Genomic DNA, 23,277 nt, shown 5'->3' with positions numbered 1-23,277 from the left:
ACACTTGACATACCATTTATTGCAATGCTTGTGTCATCTGCAAACAAAACGAACTCTGCTTCTGGCAGTGTAACTGATGAGAGATCATTAATGTACACAAGAAAAAGCAATAGCCCTAAGATGGATCCTTGTGGGACACCACATGTAATTTCTTCCTATTCTGATGATGACTGATGACTTAATTCACTAGTCCCTTGCACTAGTCTGTCAGCTGCGGTGCTAGGATGTCAAGGAATCCTTCCAAGGAAGCATCACTACTTTGATGTACAGAATATAGCTCGCAATAATAGCGATAAATCTTGTCCATGATACCCTGCTGGGTTCTGAGAAACGTACCGTGTTTTGTTCGAATTTCGTCAATAAAAGTCCTTCTCCCGTTTTTCGTATGCTTCACTTAATGATATAGGGAAGTAGTTTCATCTTCTGACGCCGGATTTGCCTTCGATTTTATTTTCAACCCTCCCATTTGACTTCTATTGATATTAAGTAACTTGGCTTTGACTTTTTTTATGTCTGCTATCCGAAGTGAGGAACCTGCTGAGACTTGATCATATAGATCTCTCAAAACGGAATAGTAATATTCTATAGTGCATTTCATGTCTCTTGCGCTCTGGGCACTGTATTGAATAAGAACCTTCCTCAACTCTGGCTTTGCAATTTTTATCCACCAGTCGATAGCAGTGGCATATCTACTACGAGCACGCAGGCATATTGCCCATGTTTCTTTAATCAGATCTTCTAAATCATGATTTACTAGCAAGGAAGTATTCAAATTCCACTGATTCTTGAATCGGATGTCTTGTTAGATTTATGCAAGCTAAGACACTTGAATGGTCTGAAAGGTACGTAGGAATGGTTAGTACTGTTGTCACGGAAGTTTCAAGATTTTTAGAAATATATAGTCTATCAATCCTGCTACGTGATGTTGCCGTGACATAAGTGAACTCAACAATGGAGGAGTATTTGATTTCCCATATATCCTTTAATTCTAAACCAGTAACTAGTTGTTTTAGTTCACTTGAGAAATTAAAATTAGGTAACTGATCTTTTCGATTTAAAATACAATTAAAATCACCTCCAAGTAATAAATGTCTTGGAGTTTTCCTTAACAGGTATATCAGGTCATCTTCGAAGAAACGTGCCCTGTCAGCTCGGTGAGAACTTCCTGAAGGGGCGTACAAGTTGATGATAGTCACATCATAGATATTTAGTCCTATTCCCCTTCCGGATTCCAATCGTTCCACCTCGCTTACTGTAATCCCTTCCCTCACCAAAACAGCTGTTCCAGCACTTGTTTCGGGAGACACATTATTGTAACTGACAAAACCTGGAATTACTAAATCCGAAATTAGAGCTTCTTGTAACAGGGGAATATCAGTCGCGGATTCGTACAAAAATTCCTTAAGGGCTGATAATTTCAAACTGGATGTAATTTTATTTATGTTTATAGTGGTGACAGAATGCGTCATTGTGCTGTCACTATGTAGTTGGTTTGATGAACTAATTGAGTTTCCTGTGGTTCAGGGTTCAGTTAAAGTGTAACAGTTTTCTCGGAAGGCTGAACATGGAATAACACTTCAATCACTTTATTAGTTAGTGTCCCGTTTTTTTCTACTTCTGATGTTTTCTCTTGTACCGAAAGCAGACTGATTTCATGGTAAACTTTCTGATTTTTCCTCCTGTAATTCGTGTAGGACCGTTTCAGACCGAACATTGTTTGGCTTGGGTCGCCCCCACCGGATTTTCCCTTCTCTTGGTTACGAGCTACATTCTCATTTGGTTGCGTCGGTATTTTACTTCGCGGCTTATATGGAGCAGTAGCAGAAATTTCGGTTTCAGGTGCCCGCCGTGAGGTGGTGACCGTGATTTCAGTTTGGCCACCACTTCCTCGTTCTTTATTAATTTCACTTACTTCCTGATCGAGCGAAACAAATGGATACTGCAGTTTTGCAACCGCTCCCTGAATTTGTTTATCAACAGATAGCTGCTGATCTTTCCAATCGGCTACTGCACCTGTTGTTTCTTGCAAATTAATGCTGATTACACACCCTTCATTTTCTGGTACCGTATGTGTATTATCTTATTGTTCATCAGTTTCCATTCGCATTATGCCTTCTGGTTACTCTGTCTCCTCATCGCACTGTTTTTGCTTGCGAAGTGAGGGAGTGGGACAAGACAGCTCGTCCTCTGAACAACTATCAGTTATCTCCAGATGTCGTTCCTTCGGTTGCATTTCAGTTTCACGAGTAGTGGTAACAGGGTTTCCCTTTGTTGTTAATGGGGGAAATTGTCTGTTATCGTGAAGGGAGACATCAACTTGGCCCACTGCGTTAACATCCTCAACCAGTTGACCCGGACTATTCTTCGGTAACAGATCATTTAAGGTAAGCTTCTGGCGCTGTATCAAATTACTTTTAAGAACAACAGTTCGCCGCGGACATTCTTGTCTGAAGTGGCCGGTTTCGTTGCATATATGACATGTAGCTTCCTGACCTGTATAAACAATTTGTGCCTTATACCCACAAACAGTTATGTGAGACGGGATATTCGTCTTAACGTCCATCTCTACACAGCGGACCCCGTTGAAACACTGCAGTTTAAAGCGAGGCGACCATCTTTCATTTGCAATTGATTTAACGTCCCCGTAGTTTGAAAGAGCTTCCTTAATCTTATTATTATCAATTTCAATGGGAAGATCCAAGACACGAACGGTTTTGTAATGAATGTCCGCTCTGTGGATGGAAACCTTGTTGTATGTATGTTCTATGTTAACCGGGGACCTAGAAACGACGGAGAGGCTCCGTCCCCGCCGCAGCGGCAGTGGTCCACAACCCCACGACGACTACCGCAGTCCACTTCACCCTTCCGCCGCCCCACACCGAACCCAGGGTTATTGTGCGGTTTGGCCCCCGGTGGACCACCCAGGGAACGTCTCACACCAGACGAGTGTAACCCCTATGTTTGCATGGTAGAGTAATGGTGGTGTACGCATAGCGTACGTGGAGAACTTGTTTGCGCAGCAATCGCCGACATAGTGTAACCGAGGCGGAATAAGGGGAACCAGCCCGCATTCGCCGAGGCAGATGGAAAACCGCCTAAAAACCATCCACATACTTGCCAGTTCACCGGACCTCGACACAAATCCGCCGGGCGGTTTCGTGCCGGGGACCAGGTGCTCCTTCCCGCCCGGAAAGCCATGCGTTAGACAGCACGGCCAACTGGGCGGGCGATGGAAACCTTACTTCTATAACCATCTCTATGCACAAAATCTACTTCGTAGCCCCACTTTCGTAACACTTTATCAACAGTCGCAGCATTGATTAACTTGACAAAAACACAGATTTTTTCCTGATCCAGTTGCCAGGTACGGACGGTATCATAATTTAGACCAATTACCTGTGTAGTCCAGTCATGTATTTCCAGGGATGTCGGCTGAATAGGACGGGATTCCTTGTCAAAAGCAAATACCCGGGTATTCTTCCTGAGGTTTGTAGCCACGGTTAATCCAGCGACACAATTTCGGTTAAACAACATCATAGCACTCCAATAAACTCATCAAGTGCAGGAGCGCATAACAGCATGCACCATTCCAGGCCACAGGATGGTCGCAGCACTGCCATCGCAGAAGTGATATGACAAGAAATTAATGACATAGAAATAATTGCTATTGGACTTAATGGAATGACCATAGCAGCCGTTTATAAGCCCCCACAAAGTAAATGGCCAACACCACCTTTACCAGTACTGCCCAACCCCTGCGTGTATGTGGGGGATTTTAATAGCCGTCACACTCTCTGGGGGTATGGCAACATCGACGAAAACGGAGAAACTCTGTCTGAGTGGACTGAAGCACAAGACATGTACGTGATATATGATGCCAAGGACCCTAAGACATTCCAATCGGCCAGATGGCAAACAGATACCAATCCTGATATCTGCATTGTGTCCACTGATCAGAGTAGAGTCCCACTACACCATACAAAAAGAGTCCTGAAACACTTCCCAAAGAGCCAACATCGTCCCACCATACTTAACATAGGCCTCCAAATACCAGTAGTAAAATCTATCAATAAACCGCGATGGAACTTTAAGAAAGCTAATTGGGCAGAATATGCTCAAGAAATTGATCAAAATTTGCGCTGGATTACCCCAAAGCAAAAAAACTATAAACGATTCACTGGAGTCGTCATCGCTGCTGCCAGAAGGAATATACGATGCGGAGTTACACAACAGTATATTCCTTGCTGGGACAATAATATTAACAAACTTTATGATAAATACCAAGAAACAAGAAGCCCTGAAATCTGTGGACAAATATTAGAGGGACTAAACACACACAGAAAACACAAGTAGCAGGAACTCACGTCCCAGCTGAATTTTACACATTCCAGCAGAAAAACCTGGTCATTATTGAGGAAACTTGGTAAATAAAACCCTCGGAGATGGCACTGCACATAAAGGCGCGTGCTGAGGAAGCCCCTCTTTATCCAAGAACTGAAGCAGAAACTAAAGAAGAACTACAAGAACTTGATAAAACTCTGAATGACGATACATCGCTTTCGTCACAATTTAGCGAAGAGGAAATCAAGTGTGCGATAAAGACCTTAAAAACACCTCGGACCTCATGGAAAAGCGTGGCTAAGAAACTTTTACACCGACATTTTAAACACTGGTATAGTCCCACCACAATTTAAAATAGCCCACACGCTAGCAATCCTTAAACCTGGAAAGCTACCAGAAGATCCAACTAGCTACCGCCCCATCGTCCTCTTGAGTGTATGCTTTAATTTGTTTGAACGCCTAATACTCAATAGAATTCAGGACATCGTGGTTTCAGAAACAAGCGCTGCTGTTGCGAACAAGTTTTAGCCCTAACATCATATTAGAAAGCGGATTCCAGAACACGATGAAGTCAAATGTAGCTTTTGTTGATCTGTCGTCGGCATACGACACTGTTTGGCTCCAGTGTCTTATGCTTAAGTTCAAGAGACATATACCTCGTTGAAAACTGGCAACCTTAATGAACAACATGCTGACGAACAGGTCTTTCAAAGTGAGCATCGGCCACAACACCAGCAGATCGTACAAAATAAAAAATGGCCTACCTCAAGGATCTGTGTTGGCTCCAATCCTTTTTCGTTTGAATATTAGCGAGTTGCCAAATACGGTCAGCAGGAAATTTTGCTACGCCGATGATTTGGCACTAGTTGTACAAACTAAAACACTTCAAGGAGCGAATGTACTCGCAGAAAATCTGGAGTCCTTGAATTCCTATTATAAAAAATGGCGACTTTGCCCTAATCCAACCAAGAATGAGGTGTGTGCTTTCCACTTGAACAATAAAATGGCCCACCAGGAACTGAATGTGAACTTCTGTGAACAAAGAGTCAAACACTTCAACCCCAAATATCTTGGCATAACACTAGACCGCTCCCTGACTTACAAAAAACATCTAGAAAACGTAAGCCAAAAGCTAAAGAGTCGCAACAACATCCTGAGAAAATTGGCTGGCTCGACTTGGGGAGCTCAGGCATCCACCTTACGTACTGCCGCAATAGCTCTGCTATATCCTGTTGCTCTGCTGTCTGGCATTCGAGCACTCATACTAAGAAAATCGACGTCCAGTTGAACGAGTGTATGAGGATAATAACGGCTACTATTAAATCCACCCCAGTCCCTTGGCTGCACACTCTAAGCAATATCCCACCTCCACAATTGAGAAGGCGAGAAGCAGCAGCAAGAAAGTGGTCAAAAATTCATGACTCAGATTACCCACAGAATCTACCAATCCATGATGTTTTGAACGAAATACCATCGACCCGCTCGAAGTCACGGAAGCCTATATGGGTTAATACACAAGAACATCAACCTGACATCAAGGAGCAACGGCGGCACTTTTGGAATGATTCTGGAATTAATAAACAAGGTATCCAAGATCCTACTTTGGAATTACCGGGCTTTGAACTGAAGAGATGTACCTGGACTAAATGAAACCGGATCAGAACGGGCCATGCAAGATGCAATGCATGTAAGTACAAGTGGGGTATATGCGACTCACCAGCCTGTGACTGTGGGGGACCAGAACAGAACGTCCGCCATATTACTGAGGAATGCCCCTTAAGAAGATACGCCGGACCTGTCTCTGATGTTATACAGGGTGTTACAAAAAGGTACGGCCAAACTTTCAGGAAACATTCCTCACACACAAAGAAAGAAAATATGTTATGTGGACATGTGTCAGGAAACGCTTAATTTCCATGTTAGAGCTCATTTTAGTTTCGTCAGTATGTACTGTACTTCCTCGATTCACTGCCAGTTGGCCCAATTGACGAGAATCCGTACGCAATTGTGCAATCACGTTAACACAAATTTTCTGTGAACGTTTGGGCAGGCATTGTTGGTGATGTCTTGATTGGGCCCCATGTTCTTCCACCTACGCTCAATGGAGCACGTTATCATGATTTCATACGGAATGCTCTACCTGTGCTGCTAGAACATGTGCCTTTACAATTACGGCACAACATGTGGTTCATGCACGATGGAGCTCCTGAACATTTCAGTCGAAGTGTTCGTACGCTTCTCAACAACAGATTCGGTGACCGATGGATCGGTAGAGGAGGACCAATTCCGTGGCCTCCACACTCTCCTGATCTCAACCCTCTTCACTTTCATTTATGGGGGCATTTGAAAGCTCTTGTCTACGCAACCCGGGTAACAAATGCAGAGACTCTTCGTGCTCGTATTGTGGACGGCTGTGATACAATACGCCATTCTCCAGGGCTGCATCAGCGCATCAGGGATTCCATGCGACGGAGGGTGGATGCATGTATCCTCGCTAACGGAAGACATTTTGAACATTTCCTGTAACAAAGTGTTTGAAGTCACGCTGGTACGTTCTGTTGCTATGTGTTTCCATTCCGTGATTAATTTGATTTGAAGAGAAGTAATAAAATGAGGTCTTACATGGAAAGTAAGCGTTTCCGGACACATGTCCACATAACATACTTTCTTTCTTTGTGTGTGAGGAATGTTTCCTGAAAGTTTGGCCGTACCTTTTTGTAACACCCTGTATATGGGAAACCCTCTGCTTTGGATTGGCTATGCAATCTAAATATTGAGCTTTAAATATATGAATGAGTTTCTAGTCAGGCTTGCCAAGCTTTTAACGTGTAGTTATTTTGTCTTGAGTGTTTGTACTTTACCCTTCTGTGCTATTGCTTGTTTTTTACATATGTACTATTTACACATTGTTTTGTTTTGTACATTTCGTTTACATATTGTTGTACTTATATAAAATATTGTCGCTGTATTGCCATACGCAAAATAAATAAATAAATAACTGAAATTCCAAGTAGCAGCAGCAAGACCAGAAAGAGCGATCAGATCACAAGGAACAGGAGCGAACACGGAGATTGACGGACGGACGGCACTCAGCGAAGCACAAGTACAGCCCAGCAGTCAACAGCGGCCACTCGCGAGCGCGGCTGAAACGGAACTGGACCACGGGTCATACATTTAATTTCAACAGAACCTTCACTACTTGAGTCCTAGTCGCACTTGGCCAGTTTTTATGTGAAAAAGGCTCATATGTACCCTAAAGACTAAACATTTATTACGCATTTCTGAAAATGGCACGAACGGTGTCCGGCTCTACGAGACGATAGTCGTGTGGGCGTTACCTGCAGGTAGGTGTAGCTCATGGAAGAGACGAAACCGGACACCAGCCCCACGCCGATGGCGCCGGCAGGGTGGAGCACCATGTCGCAGCTGGCGCCGACCGCCACGCCTCCAGCCAGCGACGCGTTCTGGACCTGGACCTGGACACCGCAGGCAGACACGGAATATGTAGATGCATCGATCTGACGGTTTCATAACTCACCAGTACACCGCCGATACGTTAAAGAGTGAAACTCTCGTGCATAAAATAGCTTCAAACATCTGATTACTTTACAAACGAGTTAATGTGATAAACACACTGACGGAAAGAAATCACAGTACCAAAAATAATTAATGTTGCGTAATGAAGATCAATTTGGATTCACTAGAAATACTGGAACACGTGAGGCAATACCGACCTTACGACTTACCTTAGAAGAAAGATTAAGGAAAGGCAAACCTACGTTTCTAGCATTTGTAGACTTAGAGAAAGCTTTTGACAATGTTGACTGGAATACTCTCTTTCAAATTCTGAAGGTAGCAGGGGTAATATACAGAGAGCGAAAGGCTATTTACAATTTGTACAGAAATCAGATGGCAGTTATAAGAGTCGAGGGACATGAAAGGGAAGCAGTGGTTGGGAAGGGAGTGAGACAGGGTTGTAGCCTCTCCCCGATGTTATTCAATCTGTATATTGAGCAAGCAGTAAAGGAAACAACACAAATATTTGGACTAGGAATTAAAATCCATGGAGAAGAAATAAAAACATTAAGGTTCGCCGATGACATTGTAATTCTGTCAGAGACAGCAAAGGACTTGGAAAGAGCAGCTGAACGGAATGGACAGTGTCTTGAGAGGAGGATATAATATGAACATGAACAAAAGAAAAACGAGGATAATGGAATGTAGTCGAATTAAGTCGGATGATGTTGAAGGAATTAGATTAGGAAATGAGACACTTAAAGTAGTAAAGGAGTTTTGCTATTTGGGGAGCAAAATAACTGATGATGGTCGAAGTAGAAAGGATATAAAATGTAGACTGGCAATGGCAAGGAAAGCGTTTCTGAAGAAGAGAAATTTGTTAACATCGAGTATAGATTTAAGTGTCAGGAAGTCGTTTCTGAAAGTATTTGTATGGAGTGTAACCATGTATGGAAGTGAAACATGGACGATAAATAGTTTGGACAAGAATAGAATAGAAGACCACAACAACAACAGCAATGAAATTTCGGGAATAATTTGCCTAAATAACATATTTAACTGTTTCACACCTAAACCCCACAGATTTCGGATGATATGACAACGAGTGTCGTTACTATTTTTCGTGATTCTCAGGCAGGCAACCAACAGAAATCAGTGCCGGCCTGTGTGGCCGAGTGGTTCTAGGCGCTTCAGTCTGGAACCGCGCGACCGCTACGGTCGCACGTTCGTATCCTGCCTCGGGCATGGGTTTGTGTGATGTCCTTAGGTTAGTTAGGTTTAAGTAGTTCTAAGTTCTAGGGGACTGATGACCTCAGGTCTTAAGTCCCATAGTCCTCAGAGCCATTAGAACCCATTTGAACAGAAATCAGCGACGTTATTTAAGTATCAACATTCACAAAAGCTATAGCTAACATGAATTCAATGTAAGATCTTTACAAAGAAATGAGTTATTTTGACCAATTATATTTGTTTTCCAGAAGACATTGAAGAAATTGGTTGTGAACTGGGTAGTGATTTTGTTGATGACAACATTGTTGTCGGGCCCGACTGTCATTAAAAACGTTCACTCCTTTTGGAATAAACTGTGTTTTTCGAACTTTATCCGACATTCCTTTCGTGCAATCTATTTAAAAAATCCTTCAGTGCGATGGCTTCGGGTAAGGCTTTTACTAATCTTATCAGAGCTTGAGAGTTGCAGCTTATCATATTCATTACCTTGCAACTCCTTTTCGAATAAACTGTGTTTTTCGAACTTTATCCTACATTCCTTTCGTGCAATGTATTTAAGGAATCCTTGAGTGCGATGGCTTCGAGTAATGTTCTTATTAATGTCACCAGAATTTGAGAGTTGCAGCTTATCATATTCATTACCTTGCAACACAGACATTCACGCATCTCAGTACAACCTTGTAATGATTTCTGAGTGTCGAAGACTTGTCTGAGTAGTAAGATTCTGCACTTAATGTATCTTATACCAATTTTTTTCTGCATTTGGGCAACTTATTGTATCATATCTAACAGATTTACGACGTAATGTTTCGTTACCGACAAGTAAATTTTTTTCAGATTTTCATAACGTTCTCAAGATGGACATTTTCTTCAGAAAAATTATATTTACACATTAATTGACGCAAATCCACTAGGAAAACAGATTTTCAGGCGGATAGTTGTGATTTTTTTAATTCATTTTTTATTTTTTCAAATGCCGTCCAGTTTGCGCTACGCTATAGTAATTTGAAAAACGTTTTTTTGGTATGTTAAAACTACTATTAAACTTCATTCCAAATATCAGACGTATTTCCATGATACAGATAGATAAAATTAGTTGACGTTATAATGAATTCTACTCTGCTTTTGTAAATGATGAAAGTCTATGTGAATGCAGCTTGCCGCTAACTTGGTGTAATGTTTTGTCTGTACAGAAGTGTATCTGTCGCCTTTATCGCTCTTTCCCTCTCACACATAAATCGGTACAATAAAGTCAGGGCTTCGTGTTTTCTAGTTAGGCTGATCCGTGAAAAGACAGAGAAACAATTATGTTAATGGAGGATTCTCTCACTCTCTCTCTCTCTCTCTCTCTCTCTCTCTCTCTGTCCTTTATCTGTGTACAGTTTAAATATATTATTTACGTGAAATCAGCCTAGTAGAATCTCTGGTGGAGCCCTTCATCTTAATATTCAGCGGCTGGCTTGCTAGAAAAGATCTTTACATTTGTTATTATTATTAAGCGCTGCATTCAGTTGGGAAAATCGATCGTTTGAACAATTCGTTCCGTTTACGACAGATCTAAAATTTCAGATGTGGACGAAGCCTTTTTGGACGATTTCAAAAAAACTCAGAGATTGCAGGATCTCTTCGTCACAGCTGAAACTTCCCAATTAATTACAGGGCCCAGACAATCATCAATGGTTCAGACAGAGAACTCATTCGTCATTCACTCTAGAATAAAATGGTCACAAACCTTATTTCTGAGGAAAATTGTATATTGAATCCATTTCCGTACATGTTCCGTTTTCTGTTGGTTCCAAGTGTCATGTAATTTTCTTTTACAGGTTTTTCTTCCTCTTTATCTATCACGCTAGCGGCACAAACTTTCCTAGCTCGCTTTAGCGCGAAGAAGAGTAAATAAATCTCCTTTAGCAATCCGACAATCTTCCAACCGATACTTCCGAAGCTGTTCCTCTCTCTCTCTATAATAACCATGGAGCATACATTTCTGTACCTCTGTTGTTCCAAAGAATAAAACGTACTAGAAAAATACCTTGGCGTCGACGAGCTGTCGGCGCATATATTACTAGAAAATCTGATCAGATACTTTTCAAACGTAAATACACTCCTGGAAATGGAAAAAAGAACACATTGACACCGGTGTGTCAGATCCACCATACTTGCTCCGGACACTGCGAGAGGGCTGTACAAGCAATGATCACACGCACGGCACAGCGGACACACCAGGAACCGCGGTGTTGGCCGTCGAATGGCGCTAGCTGCGCAGCATTTGTGCACCGCCGCCGTCAGTGTCAGCCAGTTTGCCGTGGCATACGGAGCTCCATCGCAGTCTTTAACACTGGTAGCATGCCGCGACAGCGTGGACGTGAACCGTATGTGCAGTTGACGGACTTTGAGCGAGGGCGTATAGTGGGCATGCGGGAGGCCGGGTAGACGTACCGCCGAATTGCTCAACACGTGGGGCGTGAGGTCTCCACAGTACATCGATGTTGTCGCCAGTGGTCGGCGGAAGGTGCACGTGCCTGTCGACCTGGGACCGGACCGCAGCGACGCACGGATGCACGCCAAGACCGTAGGATCCTACGCAGTGCCGTAGGGGACCGCACCGCCACTTCCCAGCAAATTAGGGACACTGTTGCTCCTGGGGTATCGGCGAGGACCATTCGCAACCGTCTCCATGAAGCTGGGCTACGGTCCCGCACACCGTTAGGCCGTCTTCCGCTCACGCCCCAACATCGTGCAGCCCGCCTCCAGTGGTGTGGCGACAGGCGTGAATGGAGGGACGAATGGAGACGTGTCGTCTTCAGCGATGAGAGTCGCTTCTGCCTTGGTGCCAATGATGGTCGTATGCGTGTTTGGCGCCGTGCAGGTGAGCGCCACAATCAGGACTGCATACGACCGAGGCACACAGGGCCAACACCCAGCATCATGGTGTGGGGAGCGATCTCCTACACTGGCCTACACCACTGGTGATCGTCGAGGGGAGACTGAATAGTGCACGGTACATCCAAACCGTCATCGAACCCATCGTTCTACCATTCCTAGACCGGCAAGGGAACTTGCTGTTCCAACAGGACAATGCACGTCCACATGTATCCTGTGCCACCCAACGTGCTCTAGAAGGTATAGGTCAACTACCCTGGCCAGCAAGATCTCCGGATCTGTCCCCCACTGAGCATGTTTGGTACTGGAAGAAGCGTCGTCTCACGCGGTCTGCACGTCCAGCACGATCGCTGGTCCAACTGAGGCGCCAGGTGGAAATGGCATGGCAAGCCATTCCACAGGACTACATCCAGCATCTCTACGATCGTCTCCATGGGAGAATAGCAGCCTGCATTGCTGCGAAAGGTGGATATACACTGTACTAGTGCCGACATTGAGCATGCTCTGTTGTCTGTGTCTATGTGCCTGTGGTTCTGTCAGTGTGATCATGTGATGTATCTGACCCCAGGAATGTGTCAATAAAGTTTCCCCTTCCTGGGACAATGAATTCACGGTGTTCTTATTTCAATTTCCAGGAGTGTACATGTGGATGATTTGGTTGACCATTATTAATTATTGCGTGGTAGAGGGTAATTTTCCGTGGGGAGATTACAACGTCTTTGAAAATGATAAGACGTGACTCGAAAAATTTCTGAAATTTGTATTTTTTGGTTTAGAGTAATGGAAGGTATAGATTTTATGTGGTTTTTTGCCGTGTTCCTATAAGTCAAAAATTTTCGTCATGGACCCTTGTGCTACAACTAATCATTCGGCTTTAAAACGCACTAATTCCCGGTAAGATTATCGTCCCTTATGACTATCAATTAATTACCAGTACAACCATTCCATTGTTACGGAGTGAATGTAAAATAATCGTGTTTCGCTTATGGACAACCATCTATAATGTGTTGGAGAGTCATGAAACTAGTTCGTCTTTGCACACGAAATCAAAACATTAAATTTACACTGATGAGCCAGAACATTATGGCCACCCAGCTGACAGCCAGCATGTCCACCTTTGGCACAGGTAACATCGGCGACGCGCCGTGGCATGGAATCAAAGGGGCCTTGGTAGGCCCCTGGAGGGAGTTCGCACCACATCTGCACACATGTCACCCATTTCCCCTAAACTGCGGCGAAGGGGGCGATGAACTCTAACGCCATTTTCAGTCACATCCCCGATGTGTTCGATCGGGTACAGGTCTGGCGAGTTGGGGGGCCTGCAGATCAACTGGAACTCGCCACTGCGTTCTTCAAACCACTTAACACACTCCTGGCCTTGTGACTTGGCGCATTATCTTGCTGAAAAAAGCCACTCCCGTCGGGAAGCATGATCATCATGAAGGTGTGTACCTGGTCTGCGACCAGTACGACACCCCATGGCCATCATGGTGCCTTGCACGTGCTCATAGGTGCCCATGTGAATGTTCCCCAGAGCGTAATGGATCCGCTGTCGGCTTGTCTCGTCCCACAGTACAGGTGTCAAGGACTGTTCCTGTGGAGGATGACGGATTCGCGCCCTCTACGAGGTGCATTCAAGTTCTAAGGCCTCCGATTATTTTTCTTCGGCCTGGAAAGAGATAAAAACGTGCGCATTGTTTTAAAATGAGGCCGCGTTCATTGTCAATACGTCCCAGAGATAGCAGCACCGTACGGCAGATGGAATTTTACCGCCAGCGGTGAGAATGAGAACTGTTTTAAATACTTAAAATGGCGACGTTTTCCTTACTTGAACAGCGTGCAATCATTCGTTTTCTGAATTTGCGTGGTGTGAAACCAATTGAAATTCATCGACAGTTGAAGGATACATGTGGTGATGGAGTTATGGATGTGTCGAAAGTGCGTTCGTGGATGTGACACTTTAATGAAGGCAGAACATCGTGTGGCAACAAACAGAAACCACCTCGGGCTCGCAGAAGCCGGTTTGACGACACGATCGAGAAAGTGGAGAGAATTGTTTTGGGGGATCGCCGAATGACTGTTGAACAGATCGCCTCCAGAGTTGGCATTTCTGTGGGTTCTGTGCACACAATCCTGCATGACGACCTGAAAATGCGAAAAGTGTCATCCAGGTGGGTGCCACAAATGCTGATGGACGACCACACGGCTGCCCGTGTGGCATGTTGCCAAGCAATGTTGATGTGCAATGACAGCATGAATGGGACTTTGTTTTCGTCGGTTGTGACAATGGATGAGACGTGGATGCCATTTTTCAATCCAGAAACAAAGCGCCAGTCAGCTCAATGGAAGTACACAGATTCACCGCCACCCAAAAAAATTTCGGGTAACCGCCAGTGCTGAAAAAATGATGGTGTCCATGTTCTGGGACAGCGTGGGCGTAATCCTTACCCATTGCGTTCCAAAGGGCACTACGGTAACAGGTGCATCCTATGAAAATGTTTCGAAGAACAAATTGCTTCCTGCACTGCAACAAAAACGTCCGGGAAAGGCTGCGCGTGTGCTGTTTCACCAAGACAACGCACCCGCACATCGAGCTAACGTTACGCAACAGTTTCTTCGTGATAACAACTTTGAAGTGATTCTTCATGCTCCCTACTCACCTGACCCGGCTCCTAGTGACTTTTGGCTTTTTCCAACAATGAAAGACACTCTTCGTGGCCGCACATTCACCAGCCATGCTGCTATTGCCTCAGCGATTTTCCAGTGGTCAAAACACTCCTAAAGAAGCCTTCGCCGCTGCCATGGAATCATGGCGTCAGCGTTGTGAAAAATGTGTACGTCTGCAGGGCGATTACGTCGAGAAGTAACGTCAGTTTCATCGATTTCGGGTGAGTAGTTAATTAGAAAAAAAATCGGAGGCCTTAGAAGTTGAATGCACCTCGTAAATAATCGTTCAAATGGCTCTGAGCACTATAGGACTTAACATCTGAGGTCATCAGTCCCCTAGACTTAGAACTACGTAAACCTAAGTAACCTAAAGACATCACACACACCCGTGCCCGAGGCAGGATTCGAACCTGCGACCGTAGCACCAGCGCGGTTCCGGACTGAAGCGCCTAGAACCGCACGGCCACAACGGCCGGCTCCGCGACGTCTCATCGGCATGATGAAGAAGGTACCGTGACTCGTCAGACCATGAAACACTCTGCCGCTGCGCCAGCGTCCAGTGCCGATGCTCACGTGTCCATTTCAGTCGTGGATGCCGATGTCGTTGTGTTAACACTGGTACATGCATGGGTCGTCGGGTGCGGAGGCCCATCGCTAGGATTGTTGGGTGCACTGTGTGCTCAGACACACTTGTAAGCTACCCAGCATCAAAGCCTGATGTCGGTTCCGCCACAGTTCACCGCCTGTCCTATTTTACTAGTAAATCTAGTACATCTGTAATAATCGGTGGTCGCACAACTCCACAACGCCTGGACGTGGTTTCACCTCTGTTTCGCCACTCACCACAACACTCCTCGAACACCACCCAAGTCGTACAGTTTTCGAAATGCTCGTGCGGAGCCTCCGGGCCATTACAATCTGCGCTCGTTCACACTCAGATAGGTCGGGCGGCTTCCCCACTCTACACACGGACAACGCGCTCACTCATACTACGCGCTACTTGCGTGTGTCTGACTGGCAGTCATTCCACGCTACGTGACGCTGCTATCGCCTGCACGGGCTTATATCGACAGTAGTTCGGTAACGATGTTCTGGCTCATATGTGTAGATTATAGGAATATGTTCTGAATAAGTTTGATGTCATATAAAGAATATTAACTGCACATCTCTATTACAGATCAGAAAGTAAATAAAAGGGATGCAGATCTTTTTCGGCTACTACAAAATAAAATGCTAACTATTACTTAAGAAAACTTTGAACATAGCTGCTAAGGTTCAGTGACCGTCTGAGAATTATATTAGAACAAATAACCCCTCGGTCACAAATATTAAGTCAAAATTAGACAAGTACGAGCAGCCCTTAGCGGCTCGCCGTCTTATTTACGACTATTCATGACGTCGCCTTTCCGGCTTAGATCTTTCTTTTAAATGTGACTTGTAAATACTGCATCTCTTTCCAGTCAGTACAAACTTTAATTTTATTAATGTATTATATACTTAATATATTTTAGAACAGTTAGTTTAATTCTGAAGACAATGCTCATAGTAGCGTCGAAACCTGGTCAATTTTGACTTAATATTTCTGACCGAGGGCTTAATTTGTTCTAATATTACTTAAGAGCTGTCGCATTAATTAGAAGCTGTTTCTTCAAGCATAATCCTCAAGAGGCGTTAATTAGAAGCTGTTTCTTCAAGCATAATCCTCAAGATGTCTTAGAAATGGATATTAATCAGTGATTTGCAGCTAGTGCGCTGGTAATTTTAAACGATTGTTGCACATTTATGATGTTTCACATATGGTAGCAATTATATGTCTCATTGTTATGAATATCGTGTACTTATTATTATGTCGATGTCAAATCGTTTTGTTGGTGTATCTGGATATGAATGTGCTTTTCTGTTTTGATTTCTGTTTATGGTTTTCCTTCGGTGGAAACGTCTATGTGCACACATCAAAAAAAGTTTTGCGTCACCCTGGTTCCCAGAACTCCTGAAGATACACGTTAACTTTGGATATTTTAGCACAGACACAGTCTCTTTGACTGTTCAGAGTTGTCACTAAACCCGCCAAAGATGTGAACAACCATGCATGAGCAGAGCCTATTAGACGGAGGGCGTGCGCCACCCGATCAGTACAGTCATTCCACCAGGAAGGAGGTACACGGCTCTTGTCCTCTGCGGTTCGATCGCGTCCTCATTGTTACTTTGTGCCAGGAAGGGTTCTCAACAAGGCAAGTGTCCAGGCGTCTTAGAGTGAACCAGAGCGATGTTGTCCGATCATGAAGGAGATGCAGAGAGACAGGAACTGTCGATGACATGCCTCGCGCAGACCGCCGAAGGGCTACTACTGCAGTGGATGACTACTACGTACGGATTATGGCTCGGAGGAACTGTGACAGGAACGCCACCATGTTGAATAATGCTTTTCGTGCAGCCACAGGACGTCGTGTTACGACTCAAACTGTGCGCAGTAGGCTGCATGATGCGCAACTTCACTCCCGACGTCCATGGCAAGGTCCATCTTTTGCAACCACGACACCATGCAGTACGGTACAGATGGGTCCAATAACATGGACCGCTCATGACTGGCATCACGTTATCTTCACCGATGAGTGTCGCCTATGCCTTCAACCAGACAATCGTCGGAGATGTGTTTGGAGACAACCAGGTCGGGCTCAACGCCTTAGACACACTGTTCAGTGAGTGCAGCAAGGCGGAGGTTCCCTGCTGTTTTGGGGTGGCATTATTCGAGGCCGACGTACCCCGCTGGAGGTCTTGGAAGGCGCCATAACAGCTGTACTATACGTGAATGCCATCCTCCGACCGATAGTGCGACATGTCGGCAGCTTATTGGCGAGGCATTCGTGTTCATGGACGACAATTCGCTCCCCCATCGTGCACATCTTGTGAATTATTTCCTTCAGGACAACCACATCGCTCAACTAGAGTGGCCAGCATGTTCTCCAGACATGAACCATATCGAACATGCCTGTTATAGATTGAAAAGGGCTGTTTATGGACGACGTGACCCACTAACTACTCTGAGGGATCTACGCCGAATCGCCGTTGAGGAGTGGGACAATCTGGACCAACAGTGCCTTGATGAACTTGTGGATGATATACCACGACGAATACACGTATGCATCTGTGGAAGAGGACGTGCTACTGAGTTTTAGAGGTACCGGTGTGTACAGCAATCCGGACAACCACCTTTGGAGGTCTCGCTGTATGGTGGTACAACATGCAATGTGTGGTTTTCATGAGCAATAAAAAGGACGGAAAATGGTGTTTATTTTGATCTCTGTTCCAATTTTCTGTACAGGTTCTGTTACTCTCCGAACCGAGGTGATACAAACCTTTTTTGATGTGTATATATTCCCATTTTGTTATATTGTAGGAGTTAGGCATATTGTTTTCAGGCTACTAATTAATGTAGGATGAAAAAGATTCAGTTCCAAGACCGTGCAGTCTCGAATCGGTATGGCAATCAGGCAAAATCGCGGTATAATAATAATAATGTCGTGTGACTAGGGCCTCCCGTCGGGTAGACCGTTCGCCTGGTGCAAGTCTTTCGATTTGACGCCACTTCGGCGACTTGCGCGTCGATGGGGATGAAATGATGATGATTAGGACAACACAACACCCAGCCCCTGAGCGGAGAAAAATCTCCGACCCAGCCGGGAATCGAACCCGGGCCCTTAGGATTGACATTCTGTCACGCTGACCACTCAGCTACCGGGGGCGGACAAAATCGCGGTGACATCGAGGTAATCGCCTCACCGACGTACCAGGTTGAACATACCCGTTTGGTAAAAAACTGTGACCTGCTGTGTGAAAAATTTCGTAACTCCCTGCTGCACATATTTCGCCTGTATCAGCTTCAGAGAGTGCAAGGTCTTACTGGAGCAAATTTTCTGTTGAGGAAAGTTCGTTGTACTTGGTTACTGGGATGTGTGCTCAGGACCAACAATTTCCGTCTGCCATACTTTTCACTGAAGAAGAAAAGCTACTCAAGAATGGAGTACAGAATTATCACAAAGCTTATTGGTGGTGGTGTGAGAATCCTTCTGCCATTTTGGAAACAAGACGCCAACAAAAGTATAGCATTAATGTATGTGCTAACATAATTGGAGACGATTAGTTGGACACTGCATTTTGCACGAAACATCGATTGGAACAATATACAGCGATTTTTAATGGTACTTTTAAATGTTTTGGTGGAAAACGTTTCACTGCACTTACGTCAGAACATATGGTTCATACACGATGGTTCTGCAAGGAAAAACAATTCTAAATCAGTGTTTCCCAAACAAATGGACAGTTCGTGGGGCTGCACCATCTTGGCCTGTTTGATCTCCCGAGCTGAGTTCATCGCATTTTAGTTTTTCAGGGCATGTAGAGGACATAGTGTGCTCAAGACATATTGCGAATGTTGACATTCTTCGCCAGCATGTCCAAAGATTTCAGCGCATACTGCATACACCTGGAATGTGAGAGAGAGGAAGACAGAACACGATGCGGCGTTTAGAAATGGCTCTGAGCACTATGCGACTTAACTTCTAAGGTCATCAGTAGCCTAGAACTTAGAATTAATTGAACCTAACTAACCTAAGGACATCACACACATCCATGCCCGAGGCAGGATTCGAACCTGCGACCGTAGCGGTCGCGCGGTTCCAGACTGCAGCGCCTTTAACCGCTTGGCCACCACGGCCGGCGTTTAGAAATGTGTGTTAGAGTTAATGGTAGACACTTTGAGCATTTCATTTAACCATCAGAAGACAACGTTTGAAAATATCTGTAGAACCAAAAAGGAAATTGGAGAAATAACAGAAATGAAGCAAACGTCTAATAAGAAAAATGTCTGTAACCAAGAAAATAAAAATTTCAGTAACATATATAACTACTTTTTTACTACTTTTTGTTCTATATACAGGTTTATTCTAAATAGTGGACCCATTTTCAAAATTTCGTATTTATTGAAGTACATATTCGAAATGAACAAGCTTTATACCAATGAAAAGAGGAAGTTGCAATTTTTTTTATAATGTTTGATATTAAGTTAATAAAATAAATCATTTGTAATTAATTAGTTTTTAATAATTAGAAATGTGATAAACGTTCTATGTGGCCACCGTTGGCTCGACGGCGAACATCCACGCGGTAGCCAAACTCGTCCAGGAGGTCATCGACAGCATCGATGTTCCGACACATCAGTGGGTCATCGAAAATTTCGCTATTCGTCTGCGCCACATCATTTCCAATGATGGCAGGCATATCGAACATATCATAACCTAAATCCGAATATCTTTAGTGACGTTCACATGTTGAGCAAAGTGTGTGCACGCCTTAGTTTGTAACTATTTTACTTTTTTTCATTTTGTTCAATATGATGTAATGTCTCTTGCAGCGGTCTCTCCCCGATATTTTCAGAAATTTTATAAATTACACTCCTGGAAATTGAAATAAGAACACCGTGAATTCATTGTCCCAGGAAGGGGAAACTTTATTGACACATTCCTGGGGTCAGATACATCACATGATCACACTGACAGAACCACAGGCACATAGACACAGGCAACAGAGCATGCACAATGTCGGCACTAGTACAGTGTATATCCACCTTTCGCAGCAATGCAGGCTGATATTCTCCCATGGAGACGATCGTAGAGATGCTGGATGTAGTCCTGTGGAACGGCTTGCCATGCCATTTCCACCTGGCGCCTCAGTTGGACCAGCGTTCGTGCTGGACGTGCAGACCGCGTGAGACGACGCTTCATCCAGTCCCAAACATGTTCAATGGGGGACAGATCCGGAGATCTTGCTGGCCAGGGTAGTTGACTTACACCTTCTAGAGCACGTTGGGTGGCACGGGATACATGCGGACGTGCATTGTCCTGTTGGAACAGCAAGTTCCCTTGCTGGTCTAGGAATGGTAGAACGATGGGTTCGATGACGGTTTGGATGTACCGTGCACTATTCAGTGTCCCCTCGACGATCACCAGTGGTGTACGGCCAGTGTAGGAGATCGCTCCCCACACCATGATGCCGGGTGTTGGCCCTGTGTGCCTCGGTCGTATGCAGTCCTGATTGTGGCGCTCACCTGCACGGCGCCAAACACGCATACGACCATCATTGGCACCAAGGCAGAAGCGACTCTCATCGCTGAAGACGACATGTCTCCATTCGTCCCTCCATTCACGCCTGTCGCGACACCACTGGAGGCGGGCTGCACGATGTTGGGGCGTGAGCGGAAGATGGCCTAACGGTGTGCGGGACCGTAGCCCAGCTTCATGGAGACGGTTGCGAATGGTCCTCGCCGATACCCCAGGAGCAACAGTGTCCCTAATTTGCTGGGAAGTGGCGGTGCGGTCCCTTACGGCACTGCGTAGGATCCTACGGTCTTGGCGTGCATCCGTGAGTCGCTGCGGTCCGGTCCCAGGTCGACGGGCACGTGCACCTTCCGCCGACCACTGGCGACAACATCGATGTACTGTGGAGACCTCACGCCCCACGTGTTGAGCAATTCGGCGGTACGTCCACCCGGCCTCCCGCATGCCCACTATACGTCCTCGCTCAAAGTCCGTCAACTGCACATACGGTTCACGTCCACGCTGTCGCGGCATGCTACCAGTGTTGAAGACTGCGATGGAGCTCCGTATGCCATGGCAAACTGGCTGACACTGACGGCGGCGGTGCACAAATGCTGCGCAGCTAGCGCCATTCGACGGCCAACACCGCGGTTCCTGGTGTGTCCGCTGTGCCGTGCGTGTGATCATTGCTTGTACAGCCCTCTCGCAGTGTCCGGAGCAAGTATGGTGGGTCTGACACACCGGTGTCAATGTGTTCTTTTTTCCATTTCCAGGAGTGTATATAACTCAGTACATATCTCGAAACATCTCTTCTTATGTTATCGATTCCTAATCCTTAATATACGATGATTATCAATGCAAGGTAGTTTCAAGCCCTATTATTCGTTGGAGCGTCCATTTACTCCATGGAATAGCTTCTCTGCTATCTATGTTTCCTCTTATGAAAAGAATGAAGGAGATCTAGCGGATTAGCCGTGAAAGAATGAAGATGTATATGTATGTATTGTTGAGCTAGTCGCCATCTTGATGAGATTCTGTATGAGAAGGAATTTAGTACATGAACTAAACTAAAGTAAGTGTGTTCGCGTATTATTTGACTGATTATTATTGACAGTGTCTGCTTACTACGCTGTGTTGCACGGGATCAGTGGGGAACGTCTGACTTACACTGGACGAACCTGCCGTTTTGTATGCTCAAGATATCCAGTTACTTCAAATAAATAGGCTAACACGGTCTTACCAGCAGATCTCCTGTCTTCCCCATGTGATCACCGAAAGTTGAATAATTATTACAAATGTTTTCAGGAGATCGACAGACAATTTTCGTCGCACCGAGACTTCGAAATTGCTTCACTGCCTTATGGAATTTAAGTTAAGCTCAATTTAATCAGGACAGAACAGTATTGAACTGTGTGAATGTGAAAGCCTGCTTTGTGAATGAAAATTCCCCTAATATGCGCATGTTTTTTACTATCCTGATCAGTGAAGCTAAATCAGGCCGGTGTGAGAGAGGTTTTTAAATTTTAGATCCCACAAAAATATTAAAATATGTCACCCTGTATCTTCGGTTACAACAATCTTTACGCAAGTAATTCTTCAGACTTTCCCGGTGATCTGTTGGCATCTTGAAGTGTCGGGAATTCTGCCACATATTAAAGTAGTTCGTGCAGGATGTTTCGACAACGTGGATCGTTATCTTCATCAGGTGCTACCTGAGTTAGGTAAGCCAAGGATCGAGGAAGTTCTCTGGAGAATCGGCGAGGAAAGGAATGTATGGAATCACTGACAAGAAGAAGGACCACGATGGTAGAACATCTGTTAAGATGCAGAGGGTAAAAACTGTAGAAGAAGACTGAGACGGGACTACATACATCAAGTAACTGAGGACGTTGGTTTCAAGTGCTGCTCTGAGATGAAAAGGTTAGCACAGCAGAGCAATTCGTGGCCAGTCAGAAGATTGATGACAAACCCCGCCACCATCAGTTCCAGTCGTTCCGACTGCAGACCGATACCGCTAGCAGCGTCTTCAGTCCAGCGCACCAGGTCGGGTGCTCATGTTCCGTCTTTGGTCCAGTGCAGCTGCCAACAGGCTTGTGTTCCGTTTTCGGCCCATTGCGGTTCGAGGAGTTCCCTCTGTGGTCCGTTCCTGCTGGAAACACTCTTAGGCGTTCCTTCTTTGGTTCTGTGCCCCAGATCCAGCGCTGGTATTCCCTCCTCAAAATGGCTCTGAGCACTATGGGGCTTAACATCTGTGGTCATCAGTCCCCTAGAACTTAGAACTACTTAAACCTAACTAACCTAAGGACATCACACACATCCATGCCCGAGGCAGGATTCGAACCTGCGACCGTATTCCCTCCTCAGTCCACTGCACCAGTCCACCTGCTGGCGTTCCGCTACGGTCCGGCACATATACAGGGTGGTCCATTGATAGTGACCGGGCCAAATATCTCACGAAATAAGCAACAAACGGTAAAACTACAAAGAACGAAACTCTTCTACATTGAAGGGGGAAACTAGATGGCGCTATGGTTGGCCCGGTAGATGG

The 23,277-nt window shown here is 45.0% G+C and overlaps 1 protein-coding gene across 1 annotated transcript in view; it reads right to left on the bottom strand.

The window, feature by feature from the left end:
- The window catches only part of LOC126424596 (ammonium transporter Rh type A-like), a 188,116-nt gene that overhangs the window by 14,680 nt on the left and 150,159 nt on the right, over positions 1-23,277 (bottom strand). The window contains exon 6 of the mRNA XM_050087336.1: positions 7,680-7,817. Coding sequence (XP_049943293.1) covers positions 7,680-7,817 — 138 coding nt within the window. The remainder of the gene's footprint in view (positions 1-7,679; positions 7,818-23,277) is intronic.

Source organism: Schistocerca serialis, chromosome 10 (genome assembly GCF_023864345.2).
Source record: "Schistocerca serialis cubense isolate TAMUIC-IGC-003099 chromosome 10, iqSchSeri2.2, whole genome shotgun sequence".
Taxonomy (NCBI): domain Eukaryota; kingdom Metazoa; phylum Arthropoda; class Insecta; order Orthoptera; family Acrididae; genus Schistocerca; species Schistocerca serialis.
This window is presented reverse-complemented; position numbering and strand designations above follow the sequence as displayed.